The 19960-nt window shown below is 42.4% G+C and overlaps 1 protein-coding gene across 9 annotated transcripts in view; it reads right to left on the bottom strand.

Moving 5' to 3' along the window:
• LOC139758810 (putative neural-cadherin 2) overlaps positions 1-19960 on the bottom strand; it is an 831293-nt gene that overhangs the window by 46326 nt on the left and 765007 nt on the right. For all 9 annotated transcript variants that reach the window (XM_071680628.1, XM_071680630.1, XM_071680627.1 and 6 more), the window contains 4 exons: positions 14715-14948; positions 13944-14119; positions 6220-6366; positions 3154-3330 (listed from right to left, as the gene is read on the bottom strand). In XM_071680628.1, coding sequence (XP_071536729.1) covers positions 3154-3330; positions 6220-6366; positions 13944-14119; positions 14715-14948 — 734 coding nt within the window. The remainder of the gene's footprint in view (positions 1-3153; positions 3331-6219; positions 6367-13943; positions 14120-14714; positions 14949-19960) is intronic.

Genomic DNA, 19960 nt, shown 5'->3' with positions numbered 1-19960 from the left:
CTCTACAGCAGGAGTTGGCACAATTTTCGATGCAGAATATAAAAGGACAGAGTCGCCCGCACCGAACGCAGAACAAAAGTCTTGCTTTTCACGTCGTTTTTTTTTTGCTCCGGTGGCTGCCTCGATTTTGGCCAGGCTAGAGTCGCTTATAGCAGGAAGCCAGCCGAAAAAAAATCATACCGTTTATATACATTATCATATACATATATATTATGGAAATGTAATGTGGTGTGAGGAGGAACGATAGGGTATGAGAGAGAGAGAGGTATGGGAGTAAAAAGGGTGTGGTGAGATGGCTTGGAGGAGGAGTGAGGAGATATGACTAAATGGGGGAACAAGGAAAATGGGGAAACCAAGGAGGAGGTGGAAAAATGGAGTCGTGTATGTGTGTGCGTACGTGCATTTCTAATAAGAGTAACGACATGGTGCAACACGATTCCAAAACTCGCTCAAAAGCAGAAACAGTAATCACGCACACAAAAATCAAGACGATGATGTCAGCAAACAGGTGTGCAGCAGATATTAGGGTGTTAACGTCCTTGGAAAAGTCATATGATGCGAGCAGATAGAATAAGGCGTGTGCGTGAAGACAGTTTCTGATGAAAAGAAGTGTTGGGACAGCTACACGAGCGAGTGGTTTCGGGTTGAAGAGAAGTGTTTCGTTCGCGTGGTTATGAGGCTATGGCTAGGCGTTGTCATGAGATACCTTGAGTGGCAATAGAAGTAAACAAGAAAATCCAGAGAAGTGTGGGACGGGGAAGAGCGGCGAGGCTGGACGCTTTTGTTCGTAAAAGAAAACCCTAAAGTAACAGATCCCGTTAGAGAACATTGATGTTTGTTTCACCAGTGAAAAGGGGAATGATATGACGAAGGTGATGTCCCCACAAAAAATGTGCGTGTGTGTGTGTGTGTGTGTGTGTGTTCTGCAAGGCATAGCGCAGACTCATACGATGTCTCGTGTGACACTTTGATAAGCAGCATCAGATTTACAGAAGCTGTAAAACTGGGTTTCTTGCCACTGGTAAAGTGTAGGGAATGAGCAGACGACTGGGGATGTCTGAGTGAAATATGGAAGGGGCTTTCGAACCTTCTTTAGACGTGGATCACTAACCTGTTTCTTCTCCATCTCTTCGTACCACTTTCCTTCTAAAATCTAAGTTCAATATAAAATAATGCTAAGAGCGAATAAACTTTTAAGACATTACTTCATATACTGATAACGTAATGTTTACACTTCAATATTTCATCAGATCAAAATTATTTGTTTCTTTTTCACCCACAATCGGAACTTCTGAAACATACATTTCATACCAACTGATCACTTCTAGTCTCCCGCTAATGGTGCACGTCCGACTGTTTATTAACGAAAAAGGGTATGGAACCGAGGAAGGAGTGGGTACAAATAAACGATGGGCGAATGCGTGAGATGGAGGTGGCAAACATTGGTCAGGACGCGCAGTATGAGTAAAAATGCCCGTGAATGAAGTAGAGGAAAAAAACAGGAAGCTGGAGACGAAGAGGGAGAGGTGTGGTGTCAGGGATAGAGTGAGTGAGGGAGTACGAATGGTGTAAACACGGGAGATCGTCTGGAACTTTGCCAGGACTGGAAGACGTGGGTAAGCCCCATGTATAATATGGGTCATCGTGATGCTAGGCACGTATGTGTTAACTCACTAAAGCAGTCCAGGTTAAAAACCTCGCGAGACGGTTAATCAAGCAAGAAAAGAATTTACTTAACCTTGAACCCCCTTCAGTACGCGACGTTACCAGACCCTTACGGGTCATTTAAAAATGCCAATACACAAGGGTCATACCGTCCTCCTCAAGGATTGTACCGTTGTAGAGAAGGATCATGCCGAAGCGTACTATACTAGGCTACAGTTGCTACCCGTACATGGAATCATATAATGCATATACATACATAGACATTTACTCTGGATATGATTTTTGCAAAACTTAAGCCTAATGTTTGTCTTTCCCATGTAAACTTTTCATGTCACCATCGCAAACCAACTTCAAGATGAAGCTCAAATTACGCGACCCGACTCTCGATTTAACGCATTGCTCAACCTCCTGCTTATCTGTAGCGCGAAGTCTCCTTAAGCAAATACTTCATTCATGAAAATTCTTAGATACAGATACAGCTGTAATCACACAGCTGCCATGCGACCTCCGTAAGACAAACACGCACACAAATTTGACTTGCACTTGTTTCTCTCTTGTTAAACTGCTTTACCATCCAAACAAATTTACTAGGAAACACGGAGGAACTTCCCAGAAAATGTGGAAGGTTGCAAAACCTTAACTATGATGAAGAGAATTAAGAGTATAACTACACAAACTCCTTCGAGGAATTTTCATACATAAAATCAGCTTTTTTTTGGTCGAGTTTAAGCATAATTCTACAGCGTCCCCAGACTATCAAGCATATATTAAGCTTCCCTAAAGTTTACAGAACTAATTAAGAAAATCATTAACCGAGAACATTACATCCTTTTGGAACTCGCTAGTTTCCCTTGTATATCACAATATTTCCCACCTTCACAGTCTCTCTAGTACGTATTCTATCCTTTCTGACTTTCTGCCACTGACTACTACTGGTCGAACGTAAATCCTTATCTGCGACACACAGGCCGGATACAATTAATTAAATGCATTATCAGGGTATGTCGAGAGCTGTACTGATGGAGTTATGATGATGGCATTCAAGTACCGAAGTCTACTATATTTCTGTATCAGAGTTTACTGTTGACAAGTAATGGTGCATCCCTCAGCGTTCGATATTACTGTGAGGCCGAGAGAATTTTCCATTGATGCATGAGCAATATTCTCTTTCTCTTCACCATACTGTTCATTTCTCTCCTCCCCCCCTAACTCTTTCTTAATTCTTTGTTACGATATTACAATGACCGTAAATATTCCTGAAGACTACAAACAAACAGCGCAAACTAAATGAATAAACATTTCATCTTAAATGCTGGTTCTAGATAAACCAACACGTATGTATACACGAATTCCAATAAGTGCGCCTTAGTACAGAATAGGACCTTTTTTAAATGTTCATAGAATCATGGGATCCAGTACTGTGGTTGGAGCCTGGAAGTGAAGTTCTTAAGTATTATGTGAGTTTAAACCATCGTTAACTGTACTCACCATGTCCGGGTCGTGGGCTGGGAGGGTGGCGAGGAGGGTGTCGGGCTCAGCGTCCTCCCGGACTGTGACGTGGGCCTTCGGGCGTGAGAACTGCGGAGGGTTGTCGTTGAGGTCTCGTAGATGTACGGATACCCAGGCAGCGTCTACGTGGCTGGGGTCACTCCATCCTTCCTCACCCTGTGGGGAAATATGAGAGAGGCTTTTCTGTCCCTTCTCAGTCTTGAACACATGCGCGCTTTCACATTTGCCCTCAGCATCCTACCGACACTTAGGCCAACGATATCCTAACTCCACAATTTTGAGTTATGATGAACAGATAATAATCAGTAAATGATAAGCATTAATCTTTTCATCGTTTAATTCGACCATACACAACTTGACATTTTTATTTCTATTTTCAGACTGTATAATCTAATACCATCTTATTTCTTTAAATCGTCACATCAGTTCTCCGCACCAGCATATCATCCATACTGCTTCATTCTTTCGTCCTACTCCTATCTTCCTGCTTATCATCATGCCTTCTCCTTCTCTCCTTTGCCGTTTATTACAAATTCGTTGAAAAAAACCGGATCTAAACCTATTTGAAATCCCTCTTGTTTCTGGTGTCTGTTACATTTATGAGTCGGACATGTATATACAAAATCAAATTGTCCAAATGAGTTTCATGCTAACGGCTCTCGAAATACCGAGCACGAGATAATGAATTTACACCTTCAAATGTATAGCCGCTACAGACCAGTAATTTTCAGTGGTCTGTCCTGAATGGCTTCACTTGCATTTCCATTTCCCGCTTGGTTTCCTCCCACTCTCCCTCCGTACCGCTGATCCCACGACCATACGTATCCATGCGAACATCACCCAAAGCTAACTTTGCCAGCGTCACCTTGCGGGTAATACGTATGTAGCTTTACTGTCCTCACGTCCTGGTAAAATAGCCACGAGAATGGTGTGCCTGCTAGTTTTGAAGACAAATGACACTAAACAGATGTAGTGTATATAATCTTCCTCGAGAAACCATTTTCCCGTTCCGACTTCACCTAAAGTACCCAAAGATGCTTGATACATATTCTAATTTCTGTGTACGCCCAGGAAAATGTAAATATTAAGATTAATGACGAATTGCAATCAGATCTTAAATATACATATAACTGTATGTTGTACTATATGTCATCCATCAGCATAAGACACAAATCCAATGGTTCGTAGTCCAATGACAGAGCGGCAAGGCGCTAAACTACATGTCTGTATGTATTCGTGTAAACTGTCGTGGTGACAGTGAGGCATTCATGGGTCGCCCAAGGGGTCCAACCGCATAAGTTCGAATCCTGGTCGCGGCAGCTGGTCCACAGTCAACCCAGCTGTTCATTCTCCCGTTGGGACAGGTCGATAAAATGAGTACCTGGCTTAGGCAAGCGTTAATGAGATGACCTTCATTAGGGCCGTTTAAAAGCTGTCCACTTCGTACATGAGGCCAACACTAGAATATGCTTCACAGCGTTTAAAGAAACACAAAGACCTAATAAAGAAGGTCCAGAGGAGGGTAACAAAAGTGGTACCAAAATAAAGAAAGCTGAGTAACAGGGAAAGGTCACAGGCCTTGGATTTGTTCAAAACGGACGAGCTAAGAGTAAGGGGTGACTTGATCACAACTTTTAAGCTTCCAAATCAGTCTGATGGTGTCAACATGGCCAGCGATACGTAGGAGCAAAGACGGAACCAGAAGCCTCGTCATGAAATTAAGAGCGAGACTCGTAGTAAAGATGAAAGAAAGTAATATTACGGTATAAGAGTTGTGGATAAACAGTTTGAGCAAGAGTAGTACTGAGGATATGAACAGCATACAGAAGCTGAAAGGATTGTATAATGAAAATTCAAGAAATGGGGCCCAACTAATGCAACACATCCTCCCTGTACAGCACATAGGTAATTACACACACACACCACCACCACCACCACAAACATACGCAGCAGCAGTAGCCATCACACTCCAAGTCGCCCTCAACATTCCAGAAATCTTCCAACTTGCACAAACTCAGGCGTTGCATACTAAGCAACATGACTCTCTCAAAGTCCATCAGAGAATACCCATGCGAGCGTCTAGTGCCTCGAGGCTGCACACTTGTGTGAGCCAAGTTAATCCAAGAGAAAGGTCTTTCATCTTGCCATCACCTGCCGGGCATGGTATCTTAGATGGCAGGGGGTCACGGTTCTTTGTTACAAAGACCAGAAACTATAGTTTTTCAGGGCATGCAACGGCACCAGAGCTCGTGCCACCACCACGACAATAATGTAGTTATATAGTGACTGCTATAAAGATACTATTGGCAAAATTATGATCAAGGTAACAGATATCTGAACTGAGCCATTGTCAAGGTCATTACGTATTACAGGTTATTCTGTAGTCTAACATATATATGTGTGTGTGTATATATATATATATATATATATATATATATATATATATATATATATATATATATATATATATATTACAGTATTATTACACCAGGGCCAAATCATATGAAAGCCCAAGGCTGCGTTAGTTCCATCAGCTGGGAAATATAAACTTTTAATAATCTTCTATGGCAATTCTTAATGTTTTGGAAACCTGTTGGCCACATCCACTGGGTGAGACCGGAGACAATGATAATGTGTGTCTTTGTGGGGTAAACACATGACAATGGAAGATTAAAGCGGTCAGTATCTTCAGTATGAAAGTTACATCTGGGTCATATGAGGGGGTCTTGTGCTATGCTTAATCTGTGCTTGTAATGTCAGAGAGAAAGCAGAGGCGAAAGCAGAAGAGAAAGCGTGTCTCCTGCATAAATAGGAAATGCAGTTACAGAAGGGTGTATGTATGGTGGGGTGTTGTTTAAGGCTGGGTTGGAAGAGTGGATATATGTGTTTGATGGGACATTTCAGTATGCACAAGTTTAGCGACTATCGTATTTATGTAGTCTAATTCAGTAGTGATGATATTCACATGGCTGGGAAGGAACTGTTCTCATAACAGTGTGTACGAGTTCGGGGACGTACGTGTATGCGAGCTATGCAGTCACTCACCTTATCAGTCACCTGCACCATGAATTTGAAGCCACGTCTGTGTGTGTCAACCTCGTAGTCCAGGGTCTGGAGGGCGTACAGCTGGCCCACCGTGCCCACAGACCGCATCCCAAAGTGCTCCCAACCCCATCCACTCTCCTCAACCACCTGTAGGACATACAGCTGGTTACTCTTCCTGCAAACGTCACTCTCTAATACCTGGAAATACTTGGTCATTATTATCCCACTATCTCTGTCACTCCACCTGGTGACTGCCTTCCCCAAACATTTGTCATTCCACTTGGGGAAACCAGTTCATTACCGTGTTATCAACTTACTCCTTACCATCTGCAGGAGATACTAATCCCCTGCTCCACCACCTGGAATACCTGTCAAATTCTTATCCACCGTCTGCAGGAGATGCTAACTGGTTAGTCCTCCATCATTTGATACTCCATTAGCTGTAGGTGATAATAGCTGGTTACTGGTCTGCCATCTGACACCTCCATCACTGTAACATCTTCAGGAACATTTCACAGTGTTACTGTTCCACCACCGCTATCGAGCACATCACCACATAGGGAAAACAGTAACCAGTAATAATAATAATGATAATAATAAAAGAATAATGAATAATAATGATAATAATAATAATTAATAATAATAATAATAATAATGATAATAACAATAATAATAATAATAATAATAATAATAGTAATATTAATAAAAATAATAATAATAATAATAATAATAATAATAATAATAATAATAAACAATAATGATAATAATAATAATAATATGCACCGAAATATGAGGTGAAATAAATGTCAGTGACCCATATATCCCAACATGACCATGCGAGAGGTGTGGAAAAATATGTGGGAAATGATGTGGAACATGAGGGGGTGAGGGAGATCATGTTAAGGGTCAGACAACGTGTTGGGGACACCAGCGGGAAAGGTTGGAGATGAGGACGTACTTGGGTCGAGGGATATACGAGGTGTGAGGAAGGACTGGAAGGGTAAAAGACTTAGGCACAATGGAAGGATGTGATGGAACGAGCAAGTGGAATGGAGGACATAAACCTGAGGGCTAAGGAAACAGACGAGAAGAGGATCCTGTGGAAAATGTAGGTATGTATATACAAAATAATACTAGTTACGTGATCACCAATGGTTTGAAAACTATCTTGGTCGCTGTATTCCTTGCAAAATCAACACCGAAGGAAATATACCTTAAAATAACTTTAATCACTAGACGTGAGCAAAGACTTCCCAAAACGTAGAGAAAGGACTCACGAAATTAATTTCAGTCAGATGAAAAACTATTTTATTACCGTGCAATGTCCCACATCTCAATCTTACTCGGCTTATCATGATTAAAAAGCTCCAGCTCCAGTGGTGATAGAAAGAGGTAGTAGTGACGGAGTGAGGAGGATGACTGTGGTGATGTAGCAAGGGTGGTAGAGGAGCGAGGCTGGTGACTGTGGTGATGTAGCGAGAGTGGCGACAGACTGGGGAGGGTGACTGTGGTGAAGTAGCAAGGGTGGTAGAGGAGCGAGGCTGGTGACTGTGGTGATGTAGCGAGAGTGGCGACAGACTGGGGAGGGTGACTGTGGTGAAGTAGCAAGGGTGGTAGAGGAGCGAGGCTGGTGACTGGTGATGTAGCGAGAGTGGCGACAGACTGGGAAGGGTGACTGTGGTGAAGGAGCGAGGGTGGTGACGACGTGAGGGAGGGAGGGTGACTGACTGTGGTGGTGCAGCGAGGGTGGTGCCGGCAGTGATGGGGGAAAGGACTGTGATTAAGCGAGGGTGGTAAAGGAATGAGGTTGGTGGTGACAGCATCATTGCCCTATGATTTCAAAACAATCGGTCAAGGGGAACAGGAGAACACACAAACCAACTGTTTACAATTAACAATCGACCATGACAATTGCTATAATCTTTGAGACCCTATATAATTAAGGTTCTTTGTCCTTGCTCTATCAGCCAACATTTACGAGGTGTCATTTAGCCATTGTTATGGGTGTAATATGGGGATGTTATCAACACTGAAATTATATTAAACGATCTTTCTTACATGTAAACCTGTTGATAATCCAGTATAAGCTTAGGAAAGTTCACCAATCCCGCTAATAAATATTTGCACGGCCTTCATCATGCAAAACATATCAAAATACACTGTACTACGTAAGGTTACCTAAAATCATGCGTACATTAAATGATCTATACTGATGAACGTTATAAACTATGCTTCTTAAAGCAGACTACTTTCAAAACGTAAAAACGTGTCCTTTAATTCTACACTTAACATTCACCTTTATTCATCGCGTGTGGCAGCGATCACAATTTGCAAACAGCACCCACCAAATAAACTTCCATCTGAGAGGGATCCAGACAGCAAATACACTCCTCGGGGGTCATAATAGTAAACTCGCCATTTAGAACTCCACTGAAATTTACACAATAAAATCTTCACTTACACCTCTAGCGAAGACAGACTGTGTGCAACTCCACCAGCACCTACGCCTCGTCGACAGTGTTAGAAAACAATGTCACAGGGAGTCGGGACCTGTATATCGCCTCACTATCCGGGACTGGGCGTTTTCACAAGAGTGAAACTCCCTTCCTATATACACAAATAGGATGTAAGATCACCACCAGCTTACGGGTTCTTGATGGTAATGTGGAGACAGACTGTAACACAATGACACACACACACACCTACCACTCGCTGCCCACAGCCTAACTGACGGAGAGCACACACCTAACACTCGCTGCCCACAGCCTAACTGACGAGAACACACCTTACAGTCGCTGCCCACAGCCTAACTGGCGCGCGAACGTTAACTACTCAGTCCAAGGACGCTTGTGTGTTTTCCCTCAAGGGTTGTTAAAGCCATGTTACCAGACCGTCATTAATTTGTCTCTAATATTCTTTTATTCTATTTTCCTTTTTTGGCATACAGTGAACGATATTCACTAGCAACTGTTTTTTTTTTTTCATTGAAAGTAATTATGTGGTGGTGGATAAAATAGTGTAATACACATATTTCAAATGGACCACCAAACTACCGGAATGCGGTCCACGTACGTTGTGACAGAGCTTAAAACCCGCAAATTAGTGGCAATTAAAATTCGCTCTGACTATTCAGATTACAAAGTATTGCAATCGTTACATTATAATGGGATAACAGAACAAAACAGATTACAAAAAAAATATAGCAGAAATTAGAAATAAATTGATGACAAAGGAGAATATTTATATCAGTTAAACCTGGCAATGATATTATACCTAGCCGATAAATATTGGTAACATTTGAATTGCGTCATGATTCACGGATGGCAAGAGACGAAAAAAAGAATAAAGAATTTGCAACATTTATTTTTTTGTTTATATGACGGATATTACAGAAGACTACAATGATGGAGGTCAGGTTTTCTAGTTCTGCCAAGGGCAGGGCTGGAGGTACACTTATTCTACGATGTGAAGCGATCCTAGCGGTTCAACCTGTACATATTCTGAAAGGCTGGTAAACTTCTGAAATCACCACACTAAATGATATGGAAGCCATGACGGTTGGACATACTGATGAATATGATAAGGTGAAGTTAAATCATGTGTGTACCAATATAAGATGAAAAGGAAAGTAGAATGTTTCTGAAAAAGTTAAAAAGCTTTATAATGCAAAGTACTCTTTGACTTCACTACGTTTTTTCTCCACCAGAGAGGCTAGTGGCTTCTATTATCGGCCAAACACAGGCTTATCTCTCGCAATCTTCCACGCACTTATATATATATATATATATATATATATATATATATATATATATATATATATATATATATATATATATATATTCCTCCACTTTGACAATTATGCTTTACTCGTTAAGTTCTTATATTGCCCCTCATTCTGTTATAAGGACAAAAATTGATCAAGTTTTGTATGAACGGTTATATGAGCTGAAGTATGGTTTCTGAGGAATGACACCGTGGCATCAGCTTGTCATATGAGACAACGTGTAGTGAAAGACCTGTCTCATGAGACAGAAACTACTCAGCACTTTACGACAGTCCAGGGTCTGCCTCACGACAGAGCCACAGTACTCACCAGCACACTCGACAGGACAGAGACTACCTTATGTTTGATAACCACGCTACTCTGCAGCACACCGTAGCGCAGGAGCTGCCACATGAAAAGGCTACATTACTGAGTGGTACACGAGAGTACAGGGCCGGTCTAACGAGGAAGTCACTCTACTCAGCAGCCCACACGACAGTACAGGGTCTGCCTTGATAAGAACACATCTCCTCTTGGCATCTCATCTCCTGCGGAAATTTAATACACTGGCATAACTAGGTGGAGATAACTCTTGTTATTCCAGCAAGGCTGCACATGGAGATAGCAAGACTGGCTCTTGCGCTAGGGAGGACGAACGCGAGGAGGAGGAGGAAGAGGAAGAGGAGGCGATGGTCTTGTTGTTGGTTCCATTATGACTCTAAGCCTCTTATCTATTATCTTTCAGGTATGCATTAAGTATATGAGCATCACTTCTAGACCAATAGGAAGACACCCAGAGGTAACCCTACCCGATTTTAGTCTGCTGAAGGTCTTAAGATCAAGGATGAGGTCAACAATACTGTGAGTACGACGGTGCGGGAGTCGTACCGTCTTACTGAAGGGGATATAATCTCATGGTTGTGTTATGAAGAATACCGGTGGACGTAAGTGTTAGCACGCCATGGTCAGCATTGTTCTCCACGACTGACAATATTCTACCTGTTTTCTCGATGAAAATTCTAAAGATACATATGTCTCATCCATTCATATTAACCCTATTGTATGTATCTCATCTATGAACGAATCTCCCATCCATTAGTATACAGACAATCTTATAAATAATTTCTCTAGATTACATTCTATCTATCGATAAGCGAATTAACCATGACTCTATGTATGAACTTTCCAGTTCACATTCTATTAAAGAATGTCTCAACTGAATTACAGTAGCCAGCTGCACACAAACACATTCTCTTACATTCCTTCACCCTTTCCATGTGTGAGTCCGAACCATCACCATCATCCACAGCAATGAAGTTCCTCCTACATCCTGTTCACGAATAGGGATGTCTCATCCACCGTCACTTGGTCACTTATTCAAAAAGATTCCGTTTATACCCTACGTAGGAAGGAGGTCTCGCTAAGTAAGGAGGTCTCACTAAGTGCTACCAGTCACTCTTACATTTACTTCCCGAAGCAAGTCGCTTCCTTCAAGCCCTGAATGTAACTGAGGTTCGTTGGGAGGTAATTCTTCTGATGAACAGTGTACTTTACCAATCTATTCAACTTAGATGGAAAACGCCAATGCTTTAGTTCTGATTTTGTTATATTGTAAATTATAAAGGGCGACTAGACCATATTTCTCAAGTTTTATGGAGTATTTGTCAACGTAAGACAAACTTTGAGAAATCTAGTAACTTTAACCTTCGAGCCTGACGTTATGTAAGACCCTTGGATGTAGTGGCCTGACCTTTGACCTGATGCTTAAGGGTCAGGTCAAAGGCTTAGGCATCAGACCCAAGAAGGTCTAGTTCTAAGTTAAAGCACCATTATTCATCTACCTGCCTATCTATTATCATGACTCTAGTACAAGGTTAATGAGATGGATCAGCTACATACGCCTTCCACATCAACACATACACACATTTTTAACCCAAGCCCAATATGTTAGAGTGAAGCATGGACTTCTACGTCTATAAAAGTTCTAAGTTAAAGCACCATTATTCATCTACCTGCCTATCTATCATCATAACTCCAGTACAACGTTAATGAGATGGATCAGCTACATACACCTTCCACATCAACACATACACACATTTTTAACCCAAGCCCAATATGTTAGAGTGAAGCATGGACTTCCACGTCTATAAAAATTGCTTTTTAATTTTTCACGTCACACGACATTAACTGATTCACATGGAACCAACATGTCCATGCATATCCCCTCACTTCCAATCACCTAAGTATATTATCTTTTGTTCCCTTCTGACAACGACGGGTTTGAGACGACTCGCCAGAGAGATGCAGTCGTGCACCGTGGCAGCGTCGGCCCTGCTGAGCTAGTCACGAGAACGGGATAATTCAAATGAAATATACGAAGGTTTTTGTTTGAACCCAGTGTATGTGTGTGTGTATGTGTGTGTGTGTGTATGTGTGTGTGTGTGTGTGTGTGTGTGTGTATGTGTGTAGTAATACTCATTTTGCACGCGAGGTAAGTTTCCGGCAGACCGCTATCTTAAAAGCAGTCCTCCTTAACCTCATTCCTTTTAGATGTTCTCGTTAAACTTGCGCTACTATTATGGTCCTTCCTCCTCCCCTCCTCCCTCCTCCCCTGGAGAAGTTTATGGTCCTCCTGCTTGTCTGTCTGTCGTGTGCCTTCCCCAATGGTGATAGGCATTGTGTTTTCCGTGCCTGTCTGTGTGTGTCTGCGTGACTCGTCCGCTCTCGCCCCAACCACTTAGCCTGATCACCCGCTCCGGGTACAATGACCTCTTTCCTCCACTTCGGTCTGAGGTACGATGGGTGTCCGCTGCCCCACAGCCCTCACGAACTCTCCTGCCTCACACTAGGACCTGCCCTGCCTCAAACGAACGTCTGCCCTGCCTTACTAACCCTTCCGCCACACCCCAAGACCTGCCCAACCTCACTTCTTTCTCCTTCAAAACCGTAGGATCTGCTCTGCCTCACTCCCTCCCCACCTTCCTGCCTCACCTCGAGGCGTCGTTCGTGCTATGAATGTTGACATCATTCGCATGGTGGCAGGTGATCTACCCGGGCCATCTGGTGCCGCCTGGAACCAGCTCGTTGAAGATGGTGTCTTACGGTTTAATGGTCAGCTCCTGACGTGTGCTGACGACTCACCACGACACATTTTCTGTATCCAAGCAACGAATATGAGTCTCTGGACTCTACATGATTCATCATATTAATAAAAATAATAATGATGATTTCTTTTTTTCTACTTGATCGCCGTTTCCCGCGTTAGAGTGGTGGCACCAGGAACAGACAAAGAAAGGCCACACCCACTCTCATCCAATCTCTTGCAGTCATGCGCAATGCACCGAAGCACAACTCTCTATCCACAACCTAGGATCCACAGACCTTTTCATTTTTTACCCCGGACGCTTCACACTGACAGCACGTCGACCCCTGTACTCCACATCGCTCCAATTCCCTCCAATAATAATAATAATAATAATAATAATAATAATAATAATAATAATAATGATAGTAATGGATGAATAAATCTATTTAAACTTGGCTTCTATTAACTATGCACACACTAAAAAATGCCGATGTATTTGAAGGTCATGAAAACAATCGTACTTGCAGATTTTTCTGTGCTGCATATGTGGTGGGTAAAATATGTATCTTGTCACATGTGAGTTCGATTTAGGTAAACACATGATTGAAAATAATATCATCATATATTACACAGTGATTGATGGCGTCACCCGTTTTCCATACTAATTTGCTGTACAACAAAGAAAAGGACAACTGAATATTTCAAAAAGGGTCATCTTATGATACTTTTGCTGTGATTTACACATATTGCAGAATGATTATAGAATTTCTTCTCGCCCGTTCATTTTGCACAAAAACCTAATCATTTCAGATCATTTCTACTACAGCAAACTGGACGCCAAATGGGGAAGATAAAGGAAGATAGTGCATCACCAACCTTGTAGAAGAACTGGTTGTGGGTGTCTCGATCGGCCGCCGAGAGTTCAAGGAGTGTGTTGTTGGACGGGGGTCCCACGCCAGGCGTCTCGTCCACCTCCAGGTGCCAGTGTCGGCGAGCCAAGCGAGGAGAGTTGTCGTTCACATCACCCAGACGGACCAGTACCGTCCCAGTCCCTGCCACATATACACACACACACACCACCTTACTGGTGGACAGATTTACCTCCACAGACATCATTAATGTCTCATGGAATAATCACATCTCTAGCTTAGGATGCAAAACGGCAAAATAACGTCTGAGTTAAAAAGGATTTTCAAAGAACACACGGAAAAGTTAGCTTTTCTTACATTGGAAAGAGGATGACAACTCTATCTTGCTATGATACATAAACTAAACTTTTCAATTATATTTCCTATAACACAATATAATCAATACCTATTACTCTTGTGTTTATACAGGTAATGTTTCAGTGGAAAATGTAGCTACTTTGTCAAAAAGTACCGTGAGAGATGCATTGTATCCTATATTTGATAGCCTTGTCTGCCCTACAGGAAACTTAAGTCGTCGGAATAAGACTTAAGCTATACCTTGATAAGACTCCCACTGTCATCACGCCATAAGACTTCATTACATTACCTCAAAGAGACACTTACTTGGTTACAAGCTGGTTGTAAGTCATAAGGTGCAGTTGGTGGTAGGACTTACTTTTGAGGCCGCCACATCTTGAGGCCACCACCTTGAATGAGTGAAGCAGAGGGTAAGACTCACCCTTGAGGCCGCCACCATCTGAGGCCACCACCTGGATGTGATACTCGGGCGTGGTCTCCCGATCCAGACAGCAGAGCGCGGTCCGCACCAGGCCGGTCTGGGGGTCCACCCTAAAGATAGCCTCGCCCGAACGCTCGTCGATCACATTCTTCTCGATGGAATATGTCAGTCTGGCGTTGGAGCCCTCCGTCGTGTCGTCCGCGTCCCATGCAGAGATAACCACCACTGACAAGTCTGCAGGGCACACACACACACACACACCGAGGGGAAAAGCATTAGAATTGCTGGATATCAAAAGGCGTTCTTAGAACGATAGGCTATCAATGGGGAATTGCCACATATCAGAGTGTCCCATCATTCTCATGTCGTGGAAATTCCATACTTTATTGACTTTGAAAAGCTATTGTTCGGACCTATTGAATCAGTCAGTACTTTGATAGATTCCATAGATTTTATAGAGAAGTATCAGAGTGGCCTGCCCTATAAACCAAAGGGTAGAAAAAGAGTTAGAAAAGCATGTCACAAGGCAATCAATACTTTTAATGAAGATAAAAGTTAAAAACACATATCATCATATAACTATGACCATATGATAAAGTAAATAAGATTTCGAAATGAAAATTTTCTCATGAATGAAGGTAAATTTACCTTATCACATTTGTCCTTATCATGCCAACTGCTGCTTGGTTTTTGTAACTCAGTTTCAGTAAGTTACCATGATAGGAAAAAAAAAATACAACCATAAAACATATGTGACAATTTCACAGATTTTCTTCGTACAGCTTTATAAACACCATAATGAAATTCCTGATGTCCAAGTAAGACAGTTACCCCTCGAATTTTTCCTGTAGCCTCGTACAGTTCGCGAGCAGTTGCAGCCTGCGTCAGTGGCACTTGCTGTGGTACTAATTTTTTCTTACGTCAAAAAACAAAAGTCCTCATTGAGGCTACAGCTTGAATGAAATACAGAAAAGGGTAAGAACAGGAACAAGAGAAAAAAAAAAGAATAGTAATCTACGAATGTTCTGTGGAGATGCCAAATATACCTTCAAAAATTAGTAGGTGGAAGCAAGTGGGAAAAGAACACGAGGAAAGAAAGAATTCCAAATCTTAGCGGTGTAGAAGAAGAGGTAAACATCACAATGGCATCTCCTCTCTGTCCTTGCCAACGGCCGCGCAATAATTGTATAACACAGTGGCTTGCACAGTATCACTTGGTTCAGCTAGTGGAAAAGGCGCACAAAAAGTCAGCTCTCGAGAGCAAAAACCGAGGTAATACCTTAGAAGAGGAAAAGAGAACCAGAAACAAAATTGACATGCCAGAGCTAAAAGGTACCTTCCCAAATATTGAGAGTGGTACTCTCCACGAGTTCGTTTTAACTTAGAGAAACAGCTTTTCAGGACAGGAGCAGCTTCGATCATCGTTGGCTGGACTTCCTGCTTGTCATACCCAGCTTTGACAATATGTGCAGTGTGGGGGTTTGTTTCCAAGTTAGGGTAGAAGTACCATGCTAACTTGGGATCTAGAGGCGTTATGATCAATTACGATGCGTCTGTCCCACTGGAAAAATCCTTTCCATATCTGAATTTGTAGAGGAGGTTGTGACGTGACGTGACGAAAGGAGACGTGACGAGTGCTTTGACTGAGCAAAATATAACGGAGCGGAGTTGAAGGAAAAAAGGAGGGATGCAGCAGCGATTTGTGAAGAAGAAAAAAATAAAATCATTCATCAAAAGGAGGAAGAGCGCAGGAGAGATGTGGTCCAGAACTCTGAAACGCCGTCGTTGATAGGGTAAGATGGAGAGGTTAATCCAATAACAATTAGGAAGTTAGACCGGCCAGGGAATAGGAAGGCCAGCGTGGGATGCCAATGAGCGTAGCATCATGGGGATCAGACCCCAGTCGCTATACTTCGTCAAAGGCTTTACAGATATCAAAGGCACACCACAGGATTCCCTTGAGTCTATCAGAGAGGATGACCGGATATATATATATATATATATATATATATATATATATATATATATATATATATATATATATATATTATCCCTGGGGATAGGGGAGAAAGAATACTTCCCACGTGTTCCGGAGAGGATTGGGAGAGTCAAGACGCTTATGAAAACTGTGAGTTCAGTTACGAGTCAAAGTACTTTGAATATATCGAGAGTCAAAGCAATTGAATGAGAGATGGATGGGCTAGAGAGGACATCCTTCTTTGGGACGAGTTGTACCAACGGGTGTCTCCAAGAGTAAAGTAGAGTTTTGGTTAGAAGGGAGCTATACAAAAGAGCAAGCAAGAGCACATATTCAGAAGCAAACTCCTTCAAAATATGAGAAGGAATGCCATCTGGTGGTTCATCATATATATATATATATATATATATATATATATATATATATATATATATATATATATATATATATATATATAATATGGCAAATGATGTAGTCAGCGTAGAATGAACGAGACTGTTGAGGGAAGTGAGGAAGGTCATGGGAAGGGGGAGGTATAATCCCTGATAGATGTTATGGTAAAGAAAAATCCCTAAGAAAGACACAGGAGGGCGAAGAAGGGGGTAACAGAGGAGGAGCTGGGAGAAGCAACAGGAGAAGAGACAGAGGAGGAACTTTGAGAGGCATTAGAAGACACAACAGAAGTTGGGAGAGGCAACAGAAGAAAAGAAAGACAGAAGAGGAGCGTCACGAGGTAACAGAAAAGGAAGGAGACAGACGAAATAGTTAGGAAAAGCACCAAAAGAGGAAGGAGCCAGGAGGAGAAGCAAAAGAAGGGGCGGACAGACAGAAGAGCCGGGAGAGAGGCATGAGGAGAGGAGCCTGGAGAAGCACGAGAAGAGGAGCTAAGAGAGAGAGAGAGAGAGAGAGAGAGAGAGAGAGAGAGAGAGAGAGAGAGAGAGAGAGAGAGAGAGAGAGAGAGAGAGGAAAACAGACGCAGGAATAGCTAGAGAGCCACAGAGAAGGTGAGATAAATGTCAGAGAAGAGATGGAAAAGAATCAAAAGCAATATGGGTTAAGTAATTTTTGACGAGTGAAGGAAACACGTAAATGAATTACTATTAAAAAAAGATAGATGAATAAAAGGTGTCAGAGTGACACTGCTGCGAGTGCCACAGCAATGAGGGAGTGGCACTGGTGGTGAGAACTCTTCTATGGACATAAAAAAAAAAACTTGGGGAAGGGAACGCGGAACAAGGGCGAGGATGGTGCAGGAAGAAAATGCCTCCACAAAGAAGAAATAAAAGGAATTTAATGCTCATAAAAACCTACGGGGAAATTCGTTTGTCTGGAGGGAAAACAACGAGATATGTGACAGTAAAAGTGTTTTAATAGTTTGTGTGTGTGTGTGTGTGTGTGTGTGTGTGTGTGTGTGTGTGTTACCCCCATGTTGCCCTGTCTGCTAGCCATTCGCATCTCTCTCTCTCTCTCTCTCTCTCTCTCTCTCTCTCTCTCTCTATATATATATATATATATATATATATATATATATCTATATATGAAGAATGTGTACTGTACCGTCGTACCGAAGGTCGTACATTTGTACTGTAGTGTTCAAGGGTTGTACCGCCATGTTCGGGGACTTTGACGTCGTACTCAAGGGTCGCACCATCGTACTCAATGGTCGTACCGTCGTGCTCAGAAAAGGCCGCTCCCTCACACTTACGAGGTTACAACATGAATGTCCAGCAGCGGTACATTCACATTCGCGAACGCACTCTGAGGGAAACTCATTACAAAAACGGTTTGTGTAAATGTGGCCAAACTTGCTGTAAAAACACTGGCTCTTGTACAAAACAAAAGAACTACGCGCGCGAGAGGTTCATAAACAGGGAGTCAACAGTACAAAATACAAAGAATTAAAAGAACACTGAAATACTGGCCAGAGAAGCAATTTAATTACGGCCAAATGTTTGCTGCACTTGTTAAGCCATTGTTGTGGGGGTAGGGGATGGCAGCAGTCTTGTATTTATTTACTGTTTACAGCAATATTTCCTCTTTCCTTCAGTCCAAACAGCTGTTACCTTTTCCTCCCTGATCGTGGCTGTGTCTGTAGCTCCTTGCTCCTCATTCCTCGTGTCTCCATCGCTATACTTCACCGTTACTCTTCCTTTACTGATTTACTTTTGACTTACCTCCTCGTCTTCATCTCCTGCCCTCCCTCTCCACCTCGCATCATCACTCTCCCCTTTCCTCTCTTCCCTCACTCTCTTCCTCACCACTTCTCTTCCTCCCCCACCACCGATATTGCTCCAGGTGCCTCCAGCTCAGCTGTCTTCTCGCCTTCGCCATTTATTTACACAGCTCAATTAACTTTACAGCCTCTTCAGTATGTATAAAAATTCTTACTAATTGCACGGAAAAATGTTTGCTCATGAAATTAGTGCAACATTTTGTTTACTGTTGATAAAACCTTCGAAAGATCTGCCAATATTTTTTCGTTCGCGTGAATTCATACATTAACGGGTGCAACTGTAGCGAGGGACGTGAATTTCTTTTTCAAAAATATGGAAATAAGTTCAAGGGCGAACTTAGCATATCTAAACCCCTGGAGAACGTCGTGGCCAAAGGGATAATAGTAATGTAGCATTGATGTTCCGAATATGCAAGCCTGGTAGTGAATACTTCCCTACCCGTGGAAAAATTTGTGGCGTGTTTGACTATCCTTTTCGTTTCCTTGTTTTGCTGTCCAGATGTGCTCAAAACTTCCTAAAACTTAAAAGATAACCGTCTTCAAATTCAAGGAACAGGTCCTACATATGATGGCTGTGGAGATCCTCTTTTTTCGATACTCGTTTTAAGGGTTCCTCAGGTCAAGTTCACGGAGTGAAGCACAGTCTTAGGTCACTGGACGGTGGAGGACCAGGTTATGGTACACTTAAGCCGAAGTCTCCAGCAGACACTAATGAAAGCTCCTTCGAAGGTGATAGAGTGTTCACATATATCTCTGTCCCGCGTATATGCCAGACCAGGCGAACAAATTCTAGAAATTTAGACTTCTCTTCATTTCCACAATGAATTACGTTAACGTTCTCTCTCTCTCTCTCTCTCTCTCTCTCTCTCTCTCTCTCTCTCTCTCTCTCTCTCTCTCTCTCTCTCCCGCGGCACACCACCCTCAAAGCTTCTCTGTCACTGACACCTTATCATTACCTTTCTTCCAGACCCAAGCGTGGCACGTACAGTGCCAAAGTCTCACCTTCTCAAGCTACACTGTGCGGTTCGTGCCATC

This window comes from Panulirus ornatus, chromosome 31 (assembly GCF_036320965.1).
Source record: "Panulirus ornatus isolate Po-2019 chromosome 31, ASM3632096v1, whole genome shotgun sequence".
NCBI lineage: Eukaryota > Metazoa > Arthropoda > Malacostraca > Decapoda > Palinuridae > Panulirus > Panulirus ornatus.
Note: the sequence above shows the minus strand (reverse complement) of the source record. Positions and strands in the feature narration are given on the sequence as shown.